This window comes from Gymnoscopelus microlampas (genome assembly GCF_963454915.1).
Source record: "Gymnoscopelus microlampas genome assembly, chromosome: 8".
Taxonomy (NCBI): domain Eukaryota; kingdom Metazoa; phylum Chordata; class Actinopteri; order Myctophiformes; family Myctophidae; genus Gymnoscopelus; species Gymnoscopelus microlampas.
Genome location: NC_139945.1, coordinates 8,391,975 through 8,419,487, shown reverse-complemented (window position 1 = coordinate 8,419,487; position 27,513 = coordinate 8,391,975). Strand labels below are relative to the sequence as shown.

At 40.7% G+C, this 27,513-nt stretch overlaps 1 protein-coding gene across 4 annotated transcripts in view; it reads left to right on the top strand.

Annotated features, from left to right (window-relative positions):
- Positions 1-8,187: 8,187 nt before the first annotated feature.
- arhgap42b (Rho GTPase activating protein 42b) overlaps positions 8,188-27,513 on the top strand; it is a 188,273-nt gene continuing 168,947 nt past the window's right edge. For all 4 annotated transcript variants that reach the window (XM_084063876.1, XM_084063874.1, XM_084063875.1 and 1 more), the window contains exon 1: positions 8,188-8,506. In XM_084063876.1, the coding sequence (XP_083920002.1) occupies positions 8,353-8,506 (154 nt within the window). In that variant the 5' untranslated portion in view covers positions 8,188-8,352. The remainder of the gene's footprint in view (positions 8,507-27,513) is intronic.

Genomic DNA, 27,513 nt, shown 5'->3' with positions numbered 1-27,513 from the left:
TGCACTGTGCTGCCGTGTTCAGCTCTGTGGGCAATTACCTGACCAACGGACCATTTATTTTCCCACGTTCAAACGCAGCCAAATAGCTAATGCATTCTGGGGCATTATCAAGGGTGCAATAATCACACATCCCCCAGCAAACACACTCCCTTGTCAGATATGTCGCACAGTCACTTAGCATGCTTTTTCACGGGTGACTGTATCACTGTGCTGTATACTGTAACATTAGGCTACTGTACTGTAGAGTATCTGTGCGTCCGTGCTATATTCTGCTCTGTTTCATTATCAGGCTCGAGGTTTTTATTCGTGTGAAAACTATGGAGCAGAAGTGAATGGAGTCAGCCAGGGTTATCTGTGCCGTTGGTAATTTATGCCACAAAGCAGCCACTTTGTGCAAACCAAATGCTCATTTGGAGTTTAACATCGTCGCGCAGAGAATGTGACTAATTCCTCTGACACCAATTAGGCTAAACTCTAATTACTTCCATTTACCAAGGGATTAATTCAGAGCCAAGCATCATAATACCCCTCCTAATTCAAGAATGATGTACCAGAGACTATCATTTCTACGAGGTATATATATAGGCCTACGGTTAATGACTTTGAGAAATTGCTCTCACGGGGCATCGTTTCAGCTCACGTCAAGGTACGACAAAGAGACAGCGCGTTGGAAATGCGAAACGGGCATTTACATACTAAGCTGTTGAGGAACGGGACTCACAGACTGATCTCAAGTTAAACACACACTCGGGCTACGTAACTCCTCTGGAGTGTTACATCTATACGATGATTTATTGTACATGTATATTGTATGTCTTTACATGTCTTGATGAATTGAATGCACAGGAACACAATGGAAACAAGCCCTCGTGGATTTTCGTGCTATCCTTTTAGCATTATTGTAGAACCAGTGGTGTACTGTGGATTTCTTTTCACTAGTGGAGCGTTACGTCATGCGCACGTGGACACACGCGTACACAAATAACCTCTTTAATATGTAGGCCTATTTATTAACCCACAATATATATGCAGTTTTATTCTATTTACTTGCATAATGGGGATACTTTAGTATATGCATTTACCTTGCAGGCGTCTCCTCTGTAATTTAGTTCTTGAATCCATCAGCCACTATCCAAATGTTCTCTTTGGAGTGCTTCAGAACATGACAGTATGCCTACACCTACAGTACACTAGCCTACTTGACAGCAGTGGCGTGCACAGACACAAGTACAATATTTGCCTCTGAGATGTAATGGAGCAGAAGTAAAAGTATTGGAAATTGGAAATACTCATTAAAGTACAAAGACCTCAACATTGTACAGTACTTAAGTAAATGTACTTAGTAACTTTACACCACTGACCATCAAAATGATGAAAAATGAAAGAACTAGAATCAAATAAATATATAATTCTGAGCGGAATATATAGCTCATAATCAGTAGATGTAAAACGTGTTTGAAGCCAGCTTGTAACAGATGTTAGCCTCCAGGGTACGTCTCTGCAGTTATCCACACATGGAGCTATACTGTAACTAAATTCAACACTTCTTGAAATAAACCGTCAGGTACTAATTCCTAAGGACTTTTGTTAACAAGGTAATTTATTTTCCAATCCTATTCACTGAGGCAGTGATGCAAGCTGTCACATCGTATTATATATGTAGTCTGCCATATTTAGTCGGCCATTTTTGTTGTTGTCAGGCAGAAATCTCTTATCTCCATATTCTAACCGTTTGTGTTTTTTCGTAAATGAATAACCTACTTGATCATACTACAGCGTCACACAAAAGCATCAAAAAGTTGCAGATCCACAAGCGCAAATGTGCCACGTTTTGAGCTTGTAGATCTGCTACTTTTGATATTTTTTCAAATTGAATCCTGAAAAGAAACGGTTTCGTTTTTTGGACATATGAGGTTTCCACCCGACAGAGACGATTTATTTTAACAATGGTAAATCGACTCAAGCTGGCAGGCTAGTCCATGTACACAGTAGAATCTTCCAAATACACATTTGGGTCCATGTTTACACTCTTAGAGTTGTAATTAATGTAGAGGATTTTCTAGACCACGTTCATGGACACAGTGTTATGGATCATACAAATGTATGATTTTGTTATTGCTTAAAAGGCATGCAACTTCACCCTGTGTTAACATAACAAAACAATAAACTTACCAATCATTTATCTTTATACCAGCAGTTATTATCCACCACTGTGGTGTTTTCCTGCAGAAACACAACAGTGTATTTTGGTGTTTTCACTGTTTGTTTTGGTAGGCCAAAAACGTCCCTACAAATCAAATAGTTTTCCCCCACTTTTTTTTGTGTTATGTAAATACAGGGCAAAGTTACGTACTATGCCTTTAAGTCTATGCAAGTCTATGAAATGTAAGGCCAAATGATGGATTTCACCGCATATAGAGGCAAATTAACAACCAATTTAACCAAATTCACCATAAGTTAACCATTTGTAACTCCAGAGTGTGCCGATTACGTTTGCACACTAAGCATTTTTACTATGCAGAACTAATCAGAGTTGAAATGATATTAGAGGGATTATGAATGCGAGAGATCAGTGACCTTTGGGAAGTGATTCCTGCGCATTATATGTGCATGTGTACAGTTTCTTAACCACATAAGCCCTGCTTTGTTTTTGTTTTAAATACAGAAAATGGCAGATCTACAAGATCACAGTGGTCATGATGCGACCCATTAACCTGTGTGCAGTGCGACCCCATTTTTCATTATTTTTGCCAGACACAACAACGTGGGCTTGTAGTGGTTAATTAGGCTATTTCATTTAATCTATTATAACAAATCAATTCAAATTTTTCTGTGTTGTTTCGTTGATATAGAATGTAATGTAATAATGTATCCCCCCAAAAAAAATGTGCTTAACAATTATTAGTTTCATTGAAAAAGTAATAAATAGACTAATCGGTGTACTAATCGCTAAGAACTTAGTTGATAGCAGTCCTAATCATGTGATCAAGTTGTCAGCTCTCCAATCCAGCAGGAGTCAGGACCACCAATGAATTCATGAATTAATTATTAATTTAAGCACACGAGGTGGTGATGCTCATCACTCCAAAACAGCAGGAAAAAACGACCAGCGTTTAATTAAGTAATGATTTAATATCAGGCACACATGAAGTGGTGCTGTCAACTCACCATACCAGCAGCTGTCACAGCACCACTAATGCATTTATGAATGTTTTAATTATTTCCAGGGGTGGAAAAGGTAATCAGATTTGTTTTACTTTAAGTAAAAGTAGCAATACAATGTAGAAATACTCTGTTACAAGAAAAAGTACTGCATTCCAAATTGTACTTGAGTACACGGACAAAAGTATTGGAATCAAAATACACTTAAAGTACCAAAACTAAAAGTAGCTATAGGCTACTCATCTTTCGTGTGTATAAAATAGGACTTATAAAGTTGCAAAACCAACCCCTGACACAGGGACGTGCACAGATAGACTCTAGGTGGTGCTAGAGCACCTGCCCTTTGCCCTCTTGACCAGAAGTGCCCTTTTGATTTTTTTTAATTTTTTTTTCAGTTTACAGCAGGGGTCTTCAACAGGGGGTCCGGGACCCCTAGGGGGTCCTCAGAGTTACTACAGGGGGTCTGCCAAATCTAAGATTTTTCTTTTTACCATAACCACTTGAAACCTAGCATCCCTTTTCTGAGGAGAACTTTAGCCAAAATTAGCAGATCTACAAGCCCACAACGCGGTATAGGTGTAGAGGGAAAAAAGAGCAGACCAAGTAAAACAAAAAAAGTATAATTTACTTGAGCACCTGCCTCTCAAAATGTCTGTGCACGCCACTGCCCTGACAGCCCATACATCCAAACGGAAAAGTCCTACTGTATCTGATTGTCTTAAACAACGTTTTAACTCACACAACATTGCAGAGCTCTGTACGGAAAGCTTGAAATCCTCTCTCTGCAAAGTTTTTGTTTGATAAAAATCCACCGTAGACATGTTATGAGCTCATTTCTGTCAATAAATTCCGTGTTCGAGTTTGGGAGAGCTCGTTGGAAATCACTCAACGGTCCTGCGTACCACCTGTTTCGAAATTGCACATAATAAAGGAGGCAGCAGGACGTTGCGTTATTGAAAACGAGCGCTTCCAGACTCCAACACTTAGAAAAAATAATCACCTGCACAGAATTTATTGACAGAAAGTAGCTCATAGCATGTCTATGGTGGATTTGTATGAAACAAAGACTTTGCAGATAGAAAGAGGATAATTCAAGCTTTTCGTACAGCTAAATTGAAAGGGATAGTTCACACAAAAAAAAAACATTTTTTTCTATCGATTAGTCACCCCATTGAGACTTCAATTCATGGTTATTCTGGACCCCCATTTGAATACATTTTGTGCCAGGGAGCGGACTGGTAGCAGTGGTTCCGGTGGGAGACTCTTTGTGTCTCCTACCGGAGCCGCTGCCTACCGGTCCGCTGCCGCTGGTCATCAAATATTGGGTAGGAGACACGATAGGTGCATCCACACATGGACGTCGAGTCACCGGAAGTTCCGTCCACTCCCATGATATGGGGAAAACCGGAAAGAAAAAAATATATCATGGGAGTGGATGGAACTTCCGGTGACTCGACGTCCATGTGTGGATGCACCTATATAAAGGAGACTCTTTGAGTCTCCTACCGGAACCGCTGCTGGTCATCAAATGATTGGCTTAGGAATGCAACAAAAACTAAAGAATACCCATGAATTCAAGTCTCCATGGGGTGACCAATCGATAGGAAAAAAGGTCATTTTGGGGGTGAACTATCCCTTTAACGTTGTTTAATACAATCAGATAGGACTTTTTTGTTTGGACTTTGGATGTACTGTATTGTCAAGGGTTGGTATTGCAACTCTAGATTCCAGATGTAAAAAAATAGGATCTAAGAGTTGCTTGCGGCAAATTGAGCAAAAGTAGCCGAAATAGTAGCCAAAAAAGAAAAGTGTGGTATGATCAAGTAGGGCGTTAGTTTACGCACAAAGTTAGAATATGGACATAAGAGGTTTCTGCCCGACAGCATCGATATTACTTTGGATCTCCTTGACATGCCAAAGTTGGTGGAAAAACACTGAAATAAAGCATTCATAATATTTCCAGTGGTGTAAAGTAACTTAGTACATTTACTCAAGTAATGTACTTAAAGGTAGGGTAAGTGATATTTTTTGGTTCCAACAAAAAGTATTTAGTTCAAAGGTTAAAGCACTATACTGATAGTAATCATTGCTATAGAGTGTTTGTTCAGTAACAGATGTCTCCCCGTCTCTCCAGCTCTTTAATAAACCGAAATTATTTTTTTTTGGTAGGTGACAATATTTCAGCCAACCAGAAGAGAGTACCCATTTATCAGCTGAAATTTTTATAGTGTTCCAGTTTCCATTTTGTCAGCTGATTTGTGTGTTATTCAACTTCTGGAGGAACCCTGTATTCTGCTTGAGCCACCTAGACAGTTTGAGTCTATTGTCTTATAATAGCAGGTTGCTTTAAGTAGCTGTACTTAGCTCCAAAGGGTCAGTGTTGTATAGTTGTATAGTAGTAGAGTTGTATTGTAGAGTTGGTGTAGCCTACAAATAGTGTGTTATTTTGCTAGCTTCAAAGCCTATTGTATAGGTCTCAGCTGACAGCCCCATTAAAGGGAGTTTCACTTGAACCTGATCAATAGCCTTCGATAAGTAGGGGAGGGGCCTATACTCCCGGCAGGCGATTAGCAATCAGTTGAAGTGGCCTTAAATACTTGCTCTGAAAGCGGTAGCTTTCAAGCGGCCAGCCGAACGAAGGCTATAAACGAACAAAGGCAGCAGCAGGCGACTTTGTCAAATCGCGACTTAGTCAATGAACGACCTTCGACATTGAGTGCTTCTTCTCTTAAGCAGCATCATTGTTATTAGTGATCTACAATGTGTTTTCTTCCTATTCCTGTCCTCTCCTCTTCCTTGGGGTCACAAAAACACTGGGTTACACCACATGTCGTGCCACTACTAACCTCATATATCCGACTCTTTCAACTCACGTCGAGCAAGTGGTAACAGGCGGCCTTTGGAATTGCCATTCGGCTGTGGTAGAAGGCAAAGCTGCTTTCATCACAGCCTACGCATCCTTGCTTTCCCTCAACTTCCTTGCTCTGACCCAGACTTGGATCCCACCAGAAAACACTGCTACGCCCGCGGCTCTGTCAGATGTGTATTCTTTCTCTCACACTCCCAGAGCCGTGCAGAAAGGTGGTGCTGGTCTGCTAATTTCCAGAAAATGGCAATACTCCCCTGTCTCACTGTCACAATTCTCTCCTAACTCTTTTGCATTTCACATGGTCACTGTTTCTCATCCAGTCAAGCTCACCATTGCAGTTGTTTATCGCCCACCGGGCCCTGCTGGTGGCTTCCTGGAGGAGCTGGACCATCTAGTCTCTCACTTCCCGGTCGACGGCTCTGGATTCATCCTTCTGGGTGACTTCAACCTCCCGACTGAGAAGCAGCGACACCCACTCCTTTCGTTTCTCGCCGCCTTCCACCTAGTTCTTTCCCCATCTCCTCCCACCCATGAGGCTGGTAACCAACTGGACCTGATCTTCACCAGAGCCTGCTCTACCGCTAACCACCTGAAGCTCAACCTGGACAAGACCGAGCTGATGTTCATCCCGGGGAAGGGCTGTCCTCACCGAGACATGGCCATCACCATTGAGAACGCTGTGGTGACGTCAACTCGGACTGCGAAGAATCTGGGTGTGACCCTGGACGATCAGCTGTCGTTCTCGGCTAACATCGCATCAGTGACACGGTCCTGCAGATTCCTCCTCTACAACATCAGGAGGATTCGCCCCTTCCTCACGGAGAAGGCAGCCCAGGTGCTCATCCAGGCTCTTGTCATCTCCCGCCTGGACTACTGCAACTCCCTCCTTGCTGGTGCTCCGGCATCTGCCATCAGACCTCTGGAGCTTGTTCAGAAAGCTGCGGCTCGTCTGGTGTTTAACCGCCCCAAGTTCTCTCACACAACTATCCTTCTCCGTTCTCTGCACTGGCTCCCCGTAGCGGCTCGCATTCAGTATGACTGGGCCTGGAAAAATCTTTTTTAAGCTTATGAGTAATGACGTGGATGATGTCAATATGACAATTCTTCGTCTTCGTCTTTAATGCTTTGAAAAGATCAAAGCCATTTCGATTTAGAAAGTGAAGAAGGTGAAGTAGAAAGTAGACAAAAGTGCAGAGATGGTCATGGAAATAATAACAATAATACAATTGACTTTTAAAGCAATTTTTGAAAATGGGTTACAAATTGTTCCATCTACGCCTTCCCTCTCAGCTTTCCTACGTACTATAATAAAATAAAATAAGGTTCAAAGGGATTATGACTAACCACTCTCCCTCTTCAAAAACACAGCATGTGTTCTCCATCGTGTCTATTATTGGACTAGTATGCATTAGTATTTCATTTATGGTAATATCATTGACCACTCATTTTCCTTGGCAAAAATATAGTTTGAGGAAGGAGTATTTCTATATTGCAGTATTGATACTTTTACTAAAGCAGGGGTCTTCTTCAACCTTTTCAGGCCAAGGACCCCCTAGCTGAGACAGAGATGAAGCAGGGACCCCCCTCTATATTGTATAAAATTGTGTTTCAGAATTAAACTTTTTTTTTGGTAAACTTGGTCTGCCCTTTTTTCTCCTCTACACCTATACCTCTTTGCCAAAAATAGCCGATCTACAAGCTCACAACGCCTCTGTGAGCTTGTAGATCTGCTATTTTTGGCTAAAGTGCTCCTCAGAAAAAGGGATGCTAGGGTTCAAGTGGTTGAGGTAAAAAAAAGAAATCATATCACACAAAGATTTGGCGGACCCCCTGTAGTAACTCTGAGGACCCCCTGTTGAAGACCCCTGTACTTAAAGTAAAACATTTGAATACTTTTTGTCTTTTTCCACCACTGATTATTTCATATGAGACACACACACACACACACACACACACACACACACACACACACACACACACACACACACACACACGGTGGTCCTGCTCCTTCGGTGTGATGCTGATCAAACAGTGCCCAGCAGGAGTCACGCGACCACCACGCAGCTGTGATGATGACAAGAGAAAGAAAGGATCCAAAAGGCGGAAGTCAAAGCGAGCAGGAAAAGTTTCTAGAGTCAACTTTGTTTCCAGTAGTACATACTTTGTATCCAGTAGTCTAGTCGGGGAAATAGATACTAGTTGACAACAACGCACCGCACACCACCAGGCACACTGCTGCATGAAACGACAAGAATAACACCGTTGTATTAATGTCATAGTTCTTATATTGAGGTTATTGTTATTATTATATAGCGGTTAGAATGGGACTGCCCACGTTGGAGTTCTCGGACTCTCTGCTGGACGGACCGGACTTCAGAGAGAGGCTGAAGACTCATGAGGTGGAGCTGGAGAGAACCAACAAGTTCATCAAAGAGCTCATCAAGGACGGCAACATGCTCATCACCGCGTTCAAGAGTAAAGTGCTTTTTAATTTATATATATATATAGTTTTTTACTTATTAATACATATTTTACTTACAGTTTTAACCGACCTATGGGATCAGACAGTCAGAGTCAGAGACAGAGAGTAAAAGTTCGGCTGCAGACAGTTACTGTAAAGTGATGCGTTAGCCATGGATACACGACGGTCGTCTGTCACGACCGTCATGGATGAACTTCAACGTAGTATTTGCACTTTCTCCCTTTATGGTCCGTACATCTGCGTAGACGTTCAGGTTTTAAATATAAAGTGCTTACCCCAATGGCAACGGATGTCATGATTATGTACGGGCCCTCAGAAGTACCCGTATCTTCTGTATTGTTCAATAAAACGCATTTTAAACCGAGGGTTGACAATTTTCTTGTAATATAATGTGATGTATTAGACTGCAATACACCTCCCAACCGGTAGGGTTGCGCAATTGAAAGCATTTGTCAAAAATACGGAGAAAATGGCCACCGATCGGATTAAAATGCGTTTTATTGAAGAATACGTTAGCTACAGGTACTTTTGAGGGCCCGTACATAATTTTAACATCCGTGGCCATGGGGTAACTAAGTACTTTATATTTGAAATATGAACATTTACGTATGATGTACGGGCCTAAAAGGGAGAAAGTGCAAACACCAGGTTGAAGTTCATCCATGACTGTTACGCTATGACAGCCCCCACCATCGATACCTTTAAATCTCGCCTTAAGTCCCACCTTTATGCTTTGGCCTTTGACCCTGTTTGAGTGTTTCGGTGGTCTAAGTTTTGTCTCACTGTCTGTTGATGCGGCTGCGTCATATTTTCAGTGATGTGTTTCTTTCTGTTGTTTATTTTGCTTCTTTTGTTTATGTTTGTTTCTGTGTTTTGCTTGTCTCTGTGTTTTTAGCTTTCACAGTGTATTTGGTTTTTCTTGTACAGCACTTTGTTAACCCTGAACAAGTTTTAAAATGTGCTATATAAATAAAGTGGATTGGATTGGATTGGATTGGACAGTCATGTTTCAGGGCTAGTGATGCGTAGGATGGATACGGTCTGGAATGGCTGGGGTGTGTGCGTGTGTGGGGGGCGAGCGTGTGAGATGCGTAGGATCCGGTCTGGACCGGCTGGCTGGTTTGAGATCAGTATTAGTGAATCCTAATTTATAGCTGGTCGTACTACGTTGTCGCAGACAAGAGCTGATAATAACTAAGCACAATAATAAGTGAATGGCACAGTCAAGTTTCCTGGCCATTGTCCACTGGATGCTGAGACAACTTTCTGTAGTAGTAACATTATGACATGACAGGACCTCCACATCAATATGTGTTTGACCGCTGACCCCCATCTGATTCAGATGGGGGTTAGGGTACTACATTTTAGTACCAGCTAGTAGGGCTGTGAATCTTCTGCTATCTCACAAATCACAAGCATAAAAGCATAAGGAAAGGATAGGTGTCACCTCACCAAACCTCTACAACCGCTGTGATCATACACAAACAAATACATCTTATTCATCAACGTTCAATAACATTTTGTAAACATTCATTCAGTCATGCAGCATAGAATAATTACTTTATAAATTGTAAAATAAATGCAATTGCAGTGATTGATCCAGGACATTTGCATCACCTATAATCAGTGGTGTAAATTAACTAAGTACATTTACTCAAGTGCTGTACTTGTACAATTTTGAGGTACTTTTACTTTACTGGAGTATTTCCAATTGTCTATACTTTTACTTATACTCCACTACATCTCAGAGGCAAATGTTGTAATTTTACTCCACTGCAATTAGTTGTAGTTGATTAAACGCGACGCGTTGTGAGCTGGTAGATCTGCTATTTTCAAACATTTTGGTACTTTTACTTTTGGTACTTTAAGTATACTATATTTTGATACCAATACTTTTGTACTTTTACAAAAAAATGTAAATTTAGAATTCCAGACTATTACTTGTGTAACGGAGTACTTCTACATTGCAGTATTGATACTCTTACTTAATTAAAACACTTGAGTACTTTTTCCACCACCGCCTATAATAATAACCAGCCTATAGATTAAAGGCAGTGGTTGGCATTGGCCATATATGGAGATCTCTGCATCGGTCAGTCCTTGTCCCCTTTATGCCCATATATGCCCATATATGGAGATCCCTGATGTCATCAGTATTTGCCCATATATGGGCAAAGCAGCCCTTTTGTGCCCATATATGGAGCTAACTGCTTTGTTTGCGCCTGATGCCATGACGACACATTGACGTTAGACAACACACTCCATATTTGGGCGTAGCTGCATTGGGAACTCCTTATATGGTTATGGCTGAGTCATAGTGACATAATCGTGACGACGTGGTCCGCCGGCCCACCGTCCAGTCCTCCCATTAGCCAATTTTAATATATAGAAATTCTTTATTGGAAATAACCCCTTGAGATGTACCATCTCGTTTTCGAGGGGATCCACAGATTACAGAGATACATTTTTCATACATTTAGACACAACATTTAACAGACAGTTCAAACAACATCAACAAAACAAAACAGGCAAAACAAAACAAAACAGGACATGCAACAATAACACAACAACAACAACACTTACAACAGTAATACACAGATCACTTGGATCACAACTGGATCATTGGTTAATAGGTATAATTAGTCAAAGCATGAACAAGGTGAGAGGACAGCGCAGTTTTAAACAGTTTAAAAGATGTTATTGACCGAATGTGAACAGGTAGATTGTTCCAGTCAGAGGGAGCTTTAAATGTAAAGGATTTTTTGCCAGATGAGTTAGATGCTTTTGGGACTATAAAATAGATCTGTGCACAATGTCTAAGTTGATGTGTAGAGGTGAAAGAAAGAATATAAAGAAGACAGGATAGGATAGAATGAGAAGTTTTGATGTTGATGATGATGATGATGAGTCATAGTGACGTGGCCGTGGCTTGTTTATGGTTATGTTGTCATAGTGACGTGGCCGTCGTTTGTTTTTTGCCCCCCATAATGATTGTATTTGGCTGAGTGAGTACCTCTAAAACATATTCTGTTCCAGGGACCTCCAGAAGCAAAGATTTGAGTTAAAAACGTCTGCTTAAAAATATATATCTGCTCAAAGATTTGCACACGTTTTCATGATTTTTCAAAACTAGCAGCTCTACAAGCTCATAGTTTGGCATGAAGTGACGCACTATGAGCTTGTATATCTGCCCCCATTATGTGAATATTCAGCATGTAAAGGGTCTGTTACCCTGCCTTTAACCCTTTAAGACCTGAGGCCGCTTCTAGAAAATTCTAAATCCTAACAGTTTTTCGGAAAAAAATATTGAAAAATTATTTTCACGATTTTTCAAAAATAGCAGATCTACAAGCTCGTAGCGCGGCACTCGGTGCCGCGCTATGAGCTTGTATATCTGCTATTTTTGAATAGCCAAAGACATCTAAAGTGACACGGATGCGTTCCAGGTATCAATGGGTTAACACATCTCAGAGACATACAGTATTGGGCCTTCAGGGAAAAGCCCAGAATAGATTCTCACTCAAAGCTTGTTAATGAAGATGGTAAATGTTCTTCACGCGTTCAGTCGCTCATCACAACTAAACTGTTAGGTTTCAATACTTCCATAAATCGCCATGAAAGTGATGATGCCGGCACCTCCCCTTGGTTACTGTGAAAACTCACATTTAAATAGGATTTCCTATCTCCTCAGCTATGTTATTTTGCATTGTGAGATTATACGGTCTTAGTTTACACTACTGTGACTGTAGCCTAATAGGCTATAATGCTATATCATGAACATGGATGAACACATCACATTCACTAGGATTATATGTGTGGGATTTGTTTTGGCTAAGGGGTAGTACAAAAGTACAACATTAGATTTATTTGGTTTTTGGAGTTAAAAATTGGACGTTATTTCAAACTTTTCTTCTTCTCTTTTTTTTTCTTTAATTTTCACACCAATATAGATGAAAACCTCCTTCTAGCACTCTGTGATTCAGCACATGTAGTACATTAGGTCTACAAAAGTCATTACCTAATGCAGTGCTTCTTAAAGTGTGTTCCGGGGACCCCCAGGGGTGCTAAATAATTGATAAGGAAGGAACCAAGTGGACCCCATACACACATGCAGTACAGGTCTTCAACTCCAGTGTACAAGTGAACCTTTACAGGTCTGTATTAACTCCCGGGAGTGTACATATGGAACCAAATGGACCGGTAAGGGTCCATTTGGTTCCCCCATAACTCTACCTAATTGCATACCAAACTGGGGGTCCTTGAAATTTAAAAAAAGTTTGAGAACCACTGACCTGATGTATCCGTATCCTCACCATCAGTAGGGATGGTGAGGATATGAAAGTTACAGTTACTACAAATTCATTGCGATTAACGATATTATCGCGATAATCAAAATGTACTTTTACTCAAGTACATTTTGAATTCTGGACTTTTACTTGTAACAGAGTACTTCTACATTGCAGTATTGATACTTTTACTTAAGTAAAACATTTGAGTGCTTTTTCCACCTCTGGTTACGTTGTAGCCATGCCATTGGCCCCCGTCTAGACTGTTCCCGTTGCCGTATATCACCTCCTGGCTGCTTTGAACTACCATGTGAGACCATGTGAGACTCCCCACTGAGTCTGGGGAAGGCTTCTTTTTTTGGGCTGTAACACTAGACTCATGCTGCTCTCTCTCTCTTTCTCTCTCTCTCTCTTGTTGCGATTTGCACGTTTGAACCCCAACATAGTCAATTCACATGATGCATAATTCAGTGTTGGCTACAGTAGCTTTGGCACCACTTTGAAAAAGATTTTTAAAAAAAATGTTCACAGCAGAGTCAAGTTCCCAGCTGCAGTGGGCATTGCCACCACTTATTGGACGGAACTGGAATTAACCCATTAAGACCGGGAACGCATCTGTGTCACTTAAGATTTCTTTTTTTTTTTAAATAGCAGATCTACAAGCTCATCACTATGAGCTTGTATATCTGCTATTTTTGAAAATGTTTGAAAATCATGGAACACATGTTCAGATGTACATATTCAGATTCACGGTTTTTCAAAAATAGCAGATCTACAAGCTCATCGAGTGCCGCGCTATGAGCTTGTATATCTGCTATTTTTGAATAGCCAAAGAAATGGAAAATGACAGATGCGTTTCCCGGTCTTAAAGGGTTAATTGGATCCTTTTTTGTCCACGTCAGTGATTCCACTCTGTAGTTGGACCTTTGAGATTATTAGGGGCGAGGAGAAGAGCTCTTGAGAACTTGGGGTCGACTTCAATCAACTGTCTGTCCGCGCTGTTCTGTTGCCTATCTATGCAGCCGATCCTGTGCCTCGAACGTGGTTGAATACCGCTGTTGGCGGGCAGAAACCTTGTGTTTCTTTTTGTAAATTAACGCCCCTACTTGATCTTACTACCGCATCACACAAAGTCATCAAAAGTAGCAGGTCTGCAAGCTCAAAATGCGGTGCGACACATTTTGAGCTTGTAAATCTGCTACTTTTGCTGTTTTTGAATTTGAGTCCTGAAAAGCAGTTTAGTTTTGGACATATGAGGTTTCAACTGTTTGGACAGTGTATTTATTATTTACACCAGGGGTCTTCAACAGGGGGTCCGGGACCCCTAGGGGGTCCTCAGAGTTACTACAGGGGGTCCGCCGAAATCTTTGTGATATATATATATGTATGTATGTATATATGTATGTATGTATGTATGTATATATGTATATATGTATGTATGTATGTATATATGTATATATGTATGTATGTATATATGTATATATGTATATATGTATGTATATATGTATGTATGTATATATGTATGTATGTATGTATGTATATATGTATATATGTATGTATATATGTATATATGTATATATGTATGTATGTATGTATGTATGTATGTATGTATGTATGTATGTATGTATATATGTATGTATGTATATATGTATATATGTATATATGTATATATGTATATATGTATATATGTATGTATGTATGTATGTATGTATGTATATTTTTTTCTTAACTTGAACCCTAGCATCCCTATCCTGAAGAGAACTTCAGCCAAAATTAGCAGATCTACAAGATCACAACGCCTCACGCTGCGAGGCGTTGTGATCTTGTAGATCTGCTATTTTTTGGCAAAGAGGTATAGGTGTAGAGGGAAAAAAGAGCATACCAAGTAAACAAAAACACATTTTTTTTAATACAATATAGAGGGGGTCCCTGCGTCATCTCTCTCTCAACTAGGGGGTCCTTGGGCTGAACACATTGAAGACCCCTGATTTACATCACACATTTTACCGCTATTATTATTGTCTCCGGCAGGCCACGAGGCCAAAGGAAGGAGATTATGTTTTCGTCCCTGTGTCTGTCTGTCTGTTTGTTTGTTTGTGTCCTTTTGAACGTCTAATCTTAATCTGAAAAGAATCACCATCTGGTGTGTATGATGGAGGGAGTATAACATGGAGGTCTGGGGGGCAGTAGTGGGTGTGCAACCTGTCTTCCATGGATAAGGCTAGGGATGGAGACCTTTTGTACTGGCAGAGTGCTGGTCCACTCCAATTATTTTGAGGGCCTTCTTTTGGATGTTGTCAAGTAGGCCAAGATGGAGCAATCAATCAGCTTGATTGAGACGTACTCCATGACACTGTGGACCTGTAGACCTGTAGGTGGTGAGATTACTGGCCACTCTCCTCAGCGCTGCCAGTTTCCTCCCCCAGGCTATAAGACTGCCACATAAGAAAAAAACATCTTTTCTGGTATCATGGCCTCGTATAATTTAATTTTACCTTATTTTAGACATGGCTTTAGTGCTGTTATTAGTTTAGTATAACACATTATAGAGCCAACCTTAATATAAAGTCTAAAGGTTGTTACACGCCGGGGCGATTTTTTCGTGCGAATAATGCAGGTTTTTTTAAAACCTTATAAAGTCAATGGCTCCGTACATGGAGCGAAAAAGCGAAAAAGCGAAAAAGCGAAAAAGCGAAGCGAAAAAGCGTATTTTAATTATTTGGAACGAGTCCGAATTTTGCGTATATTCGCTATTTTCGCCGGTGTCGCCCGGTGTGTAAGGACCTTCACCCTCAATAATCTGGGGGGAGCATTAGCTGAAAATTGCAGATCTACAAGCACACAATGAGCACAATATTTGAGCTTGTATTTCCGATCGGCTATTTTGTGCAAAGAGGTTTGGTGTAGAGGGAAAAAAAGAGCAGACCAAGTACAGAGCCAAAGGTCAAGATTACTAAGTATTGAGGGTTTAAGTGGTTAATGTCTGAAAACACACATTAACGTGAATCCAACATATTAATAGAAAAGAAGTGTAAACAACGACATTAATTTACACCACACTGTTGACAGTGCTGTCTAACAAGTCAAACAAGTCTATGAAGCTATCTATGAAATCTATGAAAAAGTTGAATCTGCAACACAACTTTATAACAGTACGTAATAGGGGGGTCCCTGCTTCACCTCTCTCTCAGCTAAGGGGTCGTTGGCCTGGAAAACATTGAAGACCCCTGGACTATTGCGTATCAAACTGGAGGTGCTTGAAATAAAAAATAAAAAAAACATCATGGGAAATGGTAGTGGTACAAGACACACACGCACACGCACACGCACACGCACACGCACACACATACACACACAGAGAGAGAGAGTAATGAAACCATCCATGCATGGAAGACCATTGGGCAACAGCTGGTGTCTACTTACAAAATACTTTTCCCATTGGCTCTGACTTGCATGTCCCCTAATTTGGCAATAGTGAGCTTCTGCCCAGTTTCTAAACATCTGCCATCTGTGTGTGTGTGTGGCGTATTTTCTTTTCTTGTTCTCCTTACTTTGTTTGCCAATTCTTAATTTTCTCCCCAAATTAGGTGTTATGCCAAACAATTGTGTTCCTGGCAAAGCCAGAGGCACTGCAAATCGGGTCGGGTTGTACCATATTTTCAACATTTGCTACCTGGCTACCAGATGCACCTCCTATGCACCAGAACCACTTGAACCCCAGCATCCATATTCTGGGGGGATCATTCGGCAGAAATAATTGCCGATATACAAGCTTGTAGATTTTATTTTTATTTTATTTTTTAGATTTGGTGCAGACAGAAGAAAAAAAAAATGGTTTGGAGGGGTCGCCAGTTGCTTTTCTGAATGTGTTCAAAGAAATGGAAATCTGAATAAAAAATAAATACATGTTTTCTAAGTCAATATTTCAGTAAAAGCACAGTCACAATACAGAATATTGAATTAGTAGGTAACATGGTTCGGAAGGAGAGAGAGCGAGGAAAAGACGAGTATATGTGCGTGTGCACACGTCTGTGTGTGTGTGTGTGTGTGTGTCTGAGACAGAACGTTCACAAGTGGCTCTGCGCTGCCTGCAGCCCAAAGGGAGATTTACTCCTCCCTTTGCAACATAAACCTAACTTGCTCGGTGAAAGTTTTAAAAACGTTCATATGACAACAGCGTGAAGTCAATCTATGTAAGGAAACTGTCGCAATTCATGAAACGGTTGCTCTCAACAGCCTGTGGACGGACCGGTGTGGTGGATGCATCTTGCCGTTGGTAAGATACTAAGATCCATACAAAAGATATCACACACCTAACACCTCACAAGTATTGATTACTTGGACCCGCCAGTGAGAAGCTCACAGTGGGCACGTTGAGGCACCGTTGTTTACAAAGCAGGTGAAAAGGAACTTGAGGAAGGAACCTCTCCCTAACTGGGAGAGGGCCTAAAAGAGCCACATGCGGCTCTAGAGCAGCAGGTTGCCTACCGCTGGGTTAAGTACTGTACTTAACCCATTAAGACCGGGAACGCATCTGGGTCATTTTTAGATGTCTTTGGCTATTCAAAAAATAGTGGTATTTACTTCAATATTTGCTTCTGGGGGCGGTCCGTGGAACAAAATATTTTGAGATGGGGGGGGTCCTCGGCCAAATACATAAAATGTTGAGGGTCCTTGACATGGAAAAAGTTGGAGCACCACTGATATAGCAACATACGGTTAGGATTTATAAAACCTTTTTACATATGTATTTGGCCGCGGACCCCCCCCCATCTCAAAATGTTTTGTTCCAGGGACTACCAGAAGCAAAGATTTGAGTTAAAAATGTTTGCTTTAAAAAAATATATATATTCATTCAAAGATTTGCAAAAATGTTCAAGATTAAAAAAAAAATAGCAGATCTACAAGCTATGAGCTTGTAGATCAGATGGGTTCTATAGTGACTATAGTGCTATGTTCCTTAGGCCATTGGTTCTGAAAGTGGGGTCCGGGGACCCCCAGGGTTCCTTGGGAGAGAGTTCCCTGGCACAAAATCTTTTCAGATGGGGGTCCGCGGCCAAATACATATACATTTTGAGGTCCTTGACATGAAAATGTTTGATAACCACTGCCTTAAGCTACAATAGGAATCCTCCATCTGCATGGCATTGAATCTTGCGAATGCCATTTAGCCATAGTCTTTTAATGGCAACATCTATGTTTTTCATGTTTTGCTGTGCATATTTTACCTTCTGCATAATTTAAAGAGTTTTTACTCCACATTAACCCATTGAAACCGGGAACACGTCTGTGTAACCACTTAAACCATTATTTTATACTTTGGCTATTCAAAAATAGCAGATATACAAGCTCGTAGCGCGGCACCGAGTGCCGTGTTACGAGCTTGTATATTTGCAATTTTATTTAAAATCGTGAAAATTTGATGCAAATCTTTAAATATATATACAGTATATACAGTATATATATATTTAAAAGCATTTTTTTAACTCAAATCTTTGCGTCTGGAGAGTCTGAAGTGTCTTCTAAATCCTAACAGTTTTGTTTTTTTCTTCTTTTTTACTTATGTTGCTATATCAGTGGTTCTCAAACTTTTTCATGTCAAGGACCACCCAAACTGATGAAAATGTATTTGTCCGCGGAGCCCCCCATCTCAAAATATTTTGTTCCAGGGACCCCCAGAAGCAAAGATTTGATATAAAAAATTGATATATATATATTGAAAGATTTGCAAAAAAAAAATCACATTTTTCCAAAATAGTGCCGCGCTACGAGCTTGTAGATCTGCTATTTTTGAATAGCCAAAGAAATCTTAAAATGACACAGATGCGTCCCCGGTCTTAATGTGTCAAGTCACAGCAGCAACGCATAATCCCATGGAGTTTAACTCCTGTTTTAGCATTTTAATTAATTCATGACGCGGTCATATAAGTGACAACAACGTTTTCACACAGCGTAGCTTTGGGAAAACCCTGCATGTTTGCTTGTGTGAGCAAGAGATGATGCTCTCGGGGTTTGGTCACAGGAAATGGTGCTGTAAACACGCTTGTGTAACCATCTCCTGTCCCCCAGCACATCACATTTGGCCTGACATTACTGTGTGTGTGTGTGTGTGTGTGTGTGTGTGTGTGTGTGTCATTGGTGTAAAGTAACTAAGTACATTTACGAGGGTGTGTGTGGTGTAAAGTAACTAAGTACATTTACCTATAAGTACTGTACTTATGTACAATTTTGAGGTATTTGTACTTTACTTATTTTTCAATTTCCAATACTTTTACTTCTACTCCACTACATCTGAGAGGCAAATAGTGTACTTTTACTCCCTATTTAGGCTATTTGAAAATAGCCGATCTGCAAGTGTAGATCTGCTATTTTCAAACATTTTGGTACTTTTACTTTTGGTACTTTAAGTACATTTTGATACCAATACTTTTGTACTTTTACTACTAAGTCAATTTTGAATTCCAGAATTTTACTTGTAACAGAGTACTTCTACATTGCAGTATTAACTTTTACTTAAGTAAAACACTTGTGTGTGTGACTATACCTGTGAGAGCCAAGTGTCCCCACAAGTATATAATATAATTTGAGAAATGAACATTGTGAGGAAGGACAATTTCCCTGTCCTCACAAGATAAATGGTTGTTTTTGGGGTACAAATGATTTGGTTAGGTATTAAATGTTAGGTTTAGGGGTTGGTATTAAGAGTTATGCCTGATATTTACCTTAGTTGTGTGGCTGTGTTGCGTACCGAAAATAGACGAGTTTGTAGATTGGCTATTCTTGGTTTCAGGGTGTGTGTGTGTGTGTGTGGCTATTCTTGGTTTCAGGGTGTGTGTGTGTGTGTGTGTGTGTGTGTGTGTGTGTGTGTGTGTGTGTGTGTGTGTGTGTGTGTGTGTGTGTGTGTGTGTGTGTGTGTGTGTGTGTGTGTGCGTGCGCGTGCGCGCGCTAGCGTGTGTGTTTTTCAGTGTGTGAGTCTCTGATACAGATACAGGATAAAATATGTTATCGCGCGTTGCTGCTGACATGCACAAATCCATGTAATGCAGATGTACTAACTACAGTGTGCATTCTGTGATTTGTTAAGCCATAAAGCAGAGTGCAGGGCTAAGCAGAGCTGGAAGGGACTGCAGGGCTCTTTCATGTAATGTGTTTAGGTTTTTCTTTTTTTAGTGCAGGCTGTGCCAGTTCTACTGAGATACTGTACCAGAAACCTCTTATCTTTTGTGTGTGTTTTTAGCGGTGCCAGCCGCTCTACTCTTGACTATGTCCGTCCGTATGTCCGTTTGTCCGTTTGAGCCCGGATGTCCGTTTGTCCGTTTGAGCCCGGATGTCCGTTTCAGCACGGGCTTTAAACGGCTATAACTCCAGTTCGCAGCATGCCAGCAAGTCCAAATTTGGTATGTGGACTTACACCACCAATTGGGACGAGCATTGATTGCTGAAGCCCCGCCCCGCCCTATTATAGCGCCACCAGGAGGCCACTGGCTTTAAACAGCGCTTTACACAGCTATAACTCCAGTTCGCAGCATGCCAGCAAGTCCCAATTTGGTATGTGGACTTAGACCACCAATAGGGACGAGCATTGATTGCTGAAGCCCCGCCCCGCCCATTATAGCGCCACCAGGAGGCCACTGGCTTTAAACAGCTATAACTCCAGCTTGCAGCATATGCCACCAAGTCCAACTAATACCACCAATAGGGACCAACTGTAATTAGATAAGCCCCGCCCCCTCTGTCTTCCCATTGGCTGGGCTTTAAACAGCCATAACTCCAGTTCACAGCATGCTACTGAGTACAAATTTGGTACGTGGACTCAGACCATCAATAGGGACGAACTGAAATGTAGTAAGCCCCGCCCCCTCTGTCTTCCTATTGGCTGGGCTTTAAACAGCCGTAAGTCCACTTTGCAGCATGCTACCAAATACACATTTACCACGTGAACTTAGACCACCAATAGGGACAAGCTGTAATTGCTGAAGCCCCGCCCCCTCTGTATTGTCATTGGCTGGGCTACAAACAGCCATAACTCCAGTTTGCAGCATGCCACCAAGCCAAATTTGGTATGTGGACTTACACCACCAATAGGGACGAGCATTAATTGCTGAAGCCCCGCCCCGCCCTATTATAGCGCCACCAGGAGGCCACTCATCAAAGGCACCGCTTCCTTCACACAGGGTGGGATTTTTTCCTAAATGTCCAGTAATCCAGTCACAATTATTACACAATTGTCTAATCGCAATTGTTTTATATAATCACAATTATTTTTGCATAATCGTCATAATCAATTCCATGTTAAAAAATGTCATATCTTTTCAAAAATAGTGGAAATAGCAGATCTATAAGCACAATGAAATCGTTAATCGCAATTATTTGAGTGGTAATTAATCGTCAACTTAAATTTGTAATCGTGACAGCCCTAATCATAATTGTTTTTGCATAATTGTCATACTCGTTTCCATGTTGATTTTTTAAAACATTTATATATAAATGTATTGAATATTGAATTGATATATTATTATTAAATATTATAATATATTAATATTAATATATTGAATATTGAACCAATGAAAAGTATTAAAAGTGCTTCTGATAAAACCAGCTAACTCCATTGGATCCTCAAACTTTCTGCTAAACCAGCTAACTCGACCAAAGGGGGGTGGAGTTAGCTGGTTTTGCTGACTCCAGGCTCCACCCCCTTTTGACCTCCAACCTCATTGTGAGCTTGGAGGTCCATTCAGCTGTTCTTATCAATGATGAACAAAACCTCCTAACTCCACTTTTTTTTTTTTTTTTTTTTTTAATTTCCTGAAATATGAACATTTTGGAGTTAGCTGGTTCCTGCCGGACAGCAGAGATATTATATATACATGTATATCTACATTTTTACATAACAGAAATGCAATTTTTATCTTCCAATGTTCAATGGAAAAAAACACAATAAAATAGTTACCGTAAATTTCGGACTATAAGCCGCAACTTTTTTCCCATTTTTTGACCCTGCGGCTTATATAACGGTGCGGCTTATCTATGGATTTTTATAGCTAACGGCCACTAGGGGACCTCCTAAATCTAGGGATTTTACACCCACGGCTTATAGTCCAGTGCGGCTTATATATGTACAAATCATTCAATTTAGCTGCTGCGGCTTATATTCAGGTGCGGCTTATAGTGCGAAAATTACGGTAATCGCAATTATTTCTACGACAGTAAAGCATTATTTTACACTTTGGCTATTCAAAAATAGCAGATCTACAAGCTCATAGCGCGGCACCGAGTGCCGCGCTACGAGCTTGTAGATCTGCTATTTTTGAAAAATCGTGAAAATGTGTTCCTACAGATGCCTGTAGTAAACTTGGTGACAGGGTGGTAAAATGAACACATATTCTGAATGTGATTCTGTTTAAATCAAGTTTCTTGACAGCCTGTGCAGAATTTAACCCATTCAATCCGGGAACGCATCCGCGTCATTTTAGATTTCTTTGGCTATTCAAAAATAGCAGATCTCCAAGCTCATGAGCTTGTAGATCCACTATATCTGCTAAAATCGTGAAAATGTGTGCAAATATTTGAATATATATGTATATATATATATATACATTTTTAACTCAAATCTTTGCTTCTGGGGGTCCCTGGAACAAAATATTTTGAGATTTTAGTAAAAAATGTTCGCTTTAAAAAACATATATATTCAAAGATTTGCACACATTTTTATAATAAAAACAAAAATAGCAATTCTACAAGCTCGTAGCCGAGCTTGTAGATCTGCTATTTTTGAATATGCCCAAAGTATAAAATAATGGTTATAACTAGTCTTGGTTAGTGGAAGTGGTTATAACGCACTTCCGCGGTGAAGGGGGGGGGTCACAGATAGATCTGTCCTATAGTGTAATGGTGATACAGAGCTGTTTGCACCATCTCTCCTGCTGATTTCCCCAGTGTGTACTGCCAGGTTTTATGACCCTGACATCAGTCCAGGAACAGGCTCTATCAGTGCTTCTCAAACATGTCTATGTCAAGGACCCCCAGACTGATATCATCATGTATATTTTAGGCCACAGACCACCATCTGAAAATATCCCCCCCCCCCGCCCACATTCAGCTGTGAGCTTGTATATCAGCTATTTTCTAGCACCTCTGGGGGGTCCCTGGACACCTCTGAGAGAGAGAGAGAGAGAGAGAGAGAGAGAGAGAGAGAGAGAGAGAGAGAGAGAGAGAGAGAGAGGTTTAGTTTGGTCGCCTTGGTTACCATGCACATGATTGGCCAGCTCAGATATGCAGTGTGCACGTTGCTGATTAACAAAGACATAGATTGGGGAGGGGAGTGGGGTAGAATGGGAGGAGGGGGGAGTTGGGGGTATTTGTATTCATACTCAGTCCACACGTACACAACTCCAACTGTAGGCATTCCTAGTGCCAACACTCCTGATTTTAGCAGGAGAATCCAGATGTTTTTTCTTCTTGGCTCCTGAATTGAAATTTATTCTGAATTTCTCCCCATTTTTGGGCAACTCAACCCAGACTCTTTATCAGTGGTGGAAAGTAACTAAGTATATTTACTCAAGTACTGCACTTGTACGTGAAGTCAAAATACCTCAAAATTGTACTTGAGTATGTCCAATTTTCTATACTTTTACTTCTACTGCACTGCATTTCAGAGGCAAACTTTTACTCCACTACAATTATTTGACAACTTTAGTTACTAGTTACCTTGTAGATTTGGATTATTATTACAAAACATACATTAACCACTTCAGCCCTATTTAAACTTTGGCTATTTGAAAATAGCCGATCTACATGCTCACACTCGGCTTGTAGATCGATCACAGTCTAATGTTGGTGGTGGATGTGAAACAATCCGAATAACTTCATTCTGATTATTCTTTATTCAGTTCCCCTTTAGCTGCCACGGCCTCTGGTTGTAAATGTGTCTGCCTGCGCTCCACATGAAACCATACAAACGTCGACACTCAGCATACAAACAAACAGGCATGCAAGAACATGTCTGGTGCTCAGCAGGAAACTAAACCGTTACACTAGCCTTTAATGCTGGTACAGTGTGCTTTATTGGTGTGGATGGCATCCTAAAAGAGAGCGTGTAGCATATCATTGCTGTCGGGAGGTAACCTCTTATATATTCTATTTTTTAAGTTAAGACCTGGAGACCTTGAGCTAAAAAGCATAATTTTACACTTTGGCTATTAAAAAATAGCAGATATACAAGCTCGTAGCGCGGCACCGAGTGCCACGCTACGAGCTTATAGATCTGCTATTTTTTTTAAATTGTGAAAATGTGTGCAAATCTTTGAATATATATATATATATATATATATATATATATATATATATATATATATATATATATATATATATATATATATATATATATATATATATATATTTTGAATGCGAACATTTTTAACTCAAAACTTTGCTTTTGGGGGGTCCCTGGAACAACAGATTTTGAGATGGGGGTCCGCAGCCAAATACATATACATTTTGGGGTCTTTGACATGAAAAGGTTTGAGAACCACTGATATAGAAACATAGGTTTTTTCAAAAAACTGTTGGGATTTAGAAGACATTTTGTAGAATCGGAACCTCAGGTCTTAATGGGTTAAATTAACGCCCTACTTGATCATACTACAGCGTGACAGCGTCACACCAAAGAAAGTATCAAAAGTTGCAGATCCACAAGCTCAAAACCGCAATGTTCCTTGAGCTTGTCGATCGGCCAATTCTGCTGTTTTTGAGTTTGAATCCTGAAAAGTAACAGTTTTGGACATATGAGATTTTCCACCTGACTAATCTGGGAACCCATCGCCAAATGAGAAGGAAAAACAGCGCCCTCTGCTGTTTTTACTATCTCACTTGGCTCTGGGAGGAAGTCGACGTAGCACACGTGCGCAAGGAAACCGGGTTTTGGTCTGCCTTCAGCCATAGATATAGAAACCTAGATACCTCATTGGCCTCTGCAGTTCATTGTAGCGACTGGTATCTCAATACAAGGCTCTTCCGCAGGGCTGTTTGACTACTGATCAATCACATCGCGTTAACTACTGGCCAATCACAGCGCGTCTAACTGACTAGTTGCTGCGCGGCTGCCTCTTAAGAAAAGACCCGCCCCACCTGCCTCTGATTGGCCTACCGAACGCCCCCTTCTGTGACGCACACGGAAGTTTCCAGCTTGCCCAAGCCTTATATGGGATAGCCCTGCGGAACAAGGAAGCGCGCCCGAGATACGAACGCTTCAGAGCCGAAGGAGGCGTCTACCTTTATATGTCTATGCCTTCAGCCTTTCACTTCCGGTGGTGCGACTATGTTTTCATTCCCACTAACAATATTTCTACACGGAACACTAACACCATTTCTCCCAGAGAACATGGATCGTTTTGGTTATAAGCCCACTCGTTCCTATGATGAAAGAGCAAGTTAAAATGTGAATATCTTTCCGTGGTTTTGTCTGCTCCGAGGACGCTATTGTTAAATTAGTTTAGGTTTGTTTATAGTGGGGAAGGATCGGCGGACACGTAAATCCCGCCCACTACATTTGATTGGGAAAAGCGCGGCCTGCTTCCTGATCTGAAGGCACGCCCACTTGTAGGCCAGTGCGTACGCGATATGACGAACCCCCCCGACAGATTCAAACGCAGAGCAGAATCTGTTCTTGAGAGATTACCACCCGACAGAGACGATATTCATATTGGGTTACTCTCGCATGTAAGGAATTTGCTTTGGCTTGTGGGACAGAGTTTAGCTCTGCAAGACTATTGGCAGAGCAGCTGAATGGTGCAGAACATGTTTGTTAGACAGATGTTAGGTTAATTGACTTGTTTACCTGGTATCCATCAGTTTCAGTGTACAGAATGCTGTTTAGATAGCATGTTGGTCAGACAGATGTTAGGTTAATTGTTTACCTGGTATCCTTTAGTTTCAGTGTACAGAATGCTGTTTAGATAGCATGTTGGTCAGACAGATGTTAGGTTAATTGTTTACCTGGTATCCTTTAGTTTCAGTGTACAGAATGCTATTTAGATAGCATGTTTGTTTAGACAGATTTCAGAGTACATTTACCTGGTATCATAGTTTCTTGAGGCCCTACATTCTCTCTGCATTCTATTCATTTGATTATAATAAACCTTGTTTATTGTATATGTGTCTCAGGGTAAGAGCATCTGCTAAATGCCTAGATTGAAAATTGTACTAGACGGCAGACATTAGACTCACAACGGAATATTTAGTAGGCTAGGTGTAATGTTGGGCGCTATATCAAGGTATTATGGTAAACCGGGGTATTTAGAAATACCGAAGGTATGATTTTCAATACCGTGAAAATAATACAGATGCTCCTCTTTCTATTCAACTGTTATGGAGATGCTGGGGTATTGTGGTGCACAGAACTACAATACATCACCTCGTCAAAGTGATTGTATTCACCTGCCAGCACTGTTCTCCTCGTTCAGTCAGGAACAACTCGTGAATTGAGTTAACCCTTTAAGACCTGAAGCCGATTCTACATGTCTCCTAAATCTCAACAGTATTCTGAAAAAAGTATTTCTATATCAGTGGTGCTCAATCTTTTTCATGTCAAGGACCCCCAAAATTATATGTATTTGGCCACGGACCCCCATCAAAATATTGTGTTCCAGGGACGCCCAGAGCAAAGATTTGAGTTAAAAATGTTCGCTTTAAAAATATTTATATATAGATTTTTCAAAAATAGCAGATCTACAAGCTCGTAGCGCGGCACTCGTGCCGGGGTCCTTCACATGAAAAAGTTTGAGCACCACTGATATTATAGCAACATACGTTTAAAAAAAATAAACTGTTAGAATTTAGAAGACATTTGTAGAATCCCCCAGAAACAAAGATTTGAGTTACAAATGTTCGCTTTAAAAAAATATACATATTCAAAGATTTTAACGATTTTTCAAAAAATATCAGATCTACAAGCTCATAGCTCGGTGCCGCGCTATGAGCTTGTACATCTGCTATTTTTGAATAGCCAAAGGAATCTAAAAATGACAGATGCTTTCCTGGTCTTAGTGGGTTAAAACATTTTTAATGAATATAAAATGAGCCAATACATTTCCTTGGTTTGCCGATGAATGGATCTGCTTTTTGTATTCTGAGCGAGCACGTTGGCTACACGTCCTCCCCTACACAAATAGGAACCTTCTGAATCCCCCCCGTAGTGCATAAAAGAACCAAAACAACAGGTGGTAGCTGGGGTGGTGGAGGGTGAGCTCGCAGCAATCTTAGAAACCGTAGCAGCAGCCCAGACACCAAGCAAGGCACGAACAATGCATATTTCCCCGTCGAACCACTTAAATGGGTCCCCCATGGCGTCATACTAGGTCTGCTTCCTTTTTCCCTCAACAACACCAAATCCTCTACGCCACAAATAGCCAATCTATAAGCGCTTGCGACGTGTTTTTTGCAATATGCTGTGTAGCTGGATTGGCATTGAAGGACCATGGCAGTGTCAATACATGCCATTTTCTCTTCACCATTTTCCCATTCATGGCTTTATTTTTAGATCTTTCATGTTTACATTTTCTCCAAATATAAATATAGACACACTCGCAAACTCAAATACACTCTCTCTCTCTCTCTCTCTCTCACTGTGTCTGTGTGTCTCTCTCTCTGTCTCTCTCTCTCACACACACACAGACCAAATACCACACATACAAACACTGCGTGTATTGACATGAAAA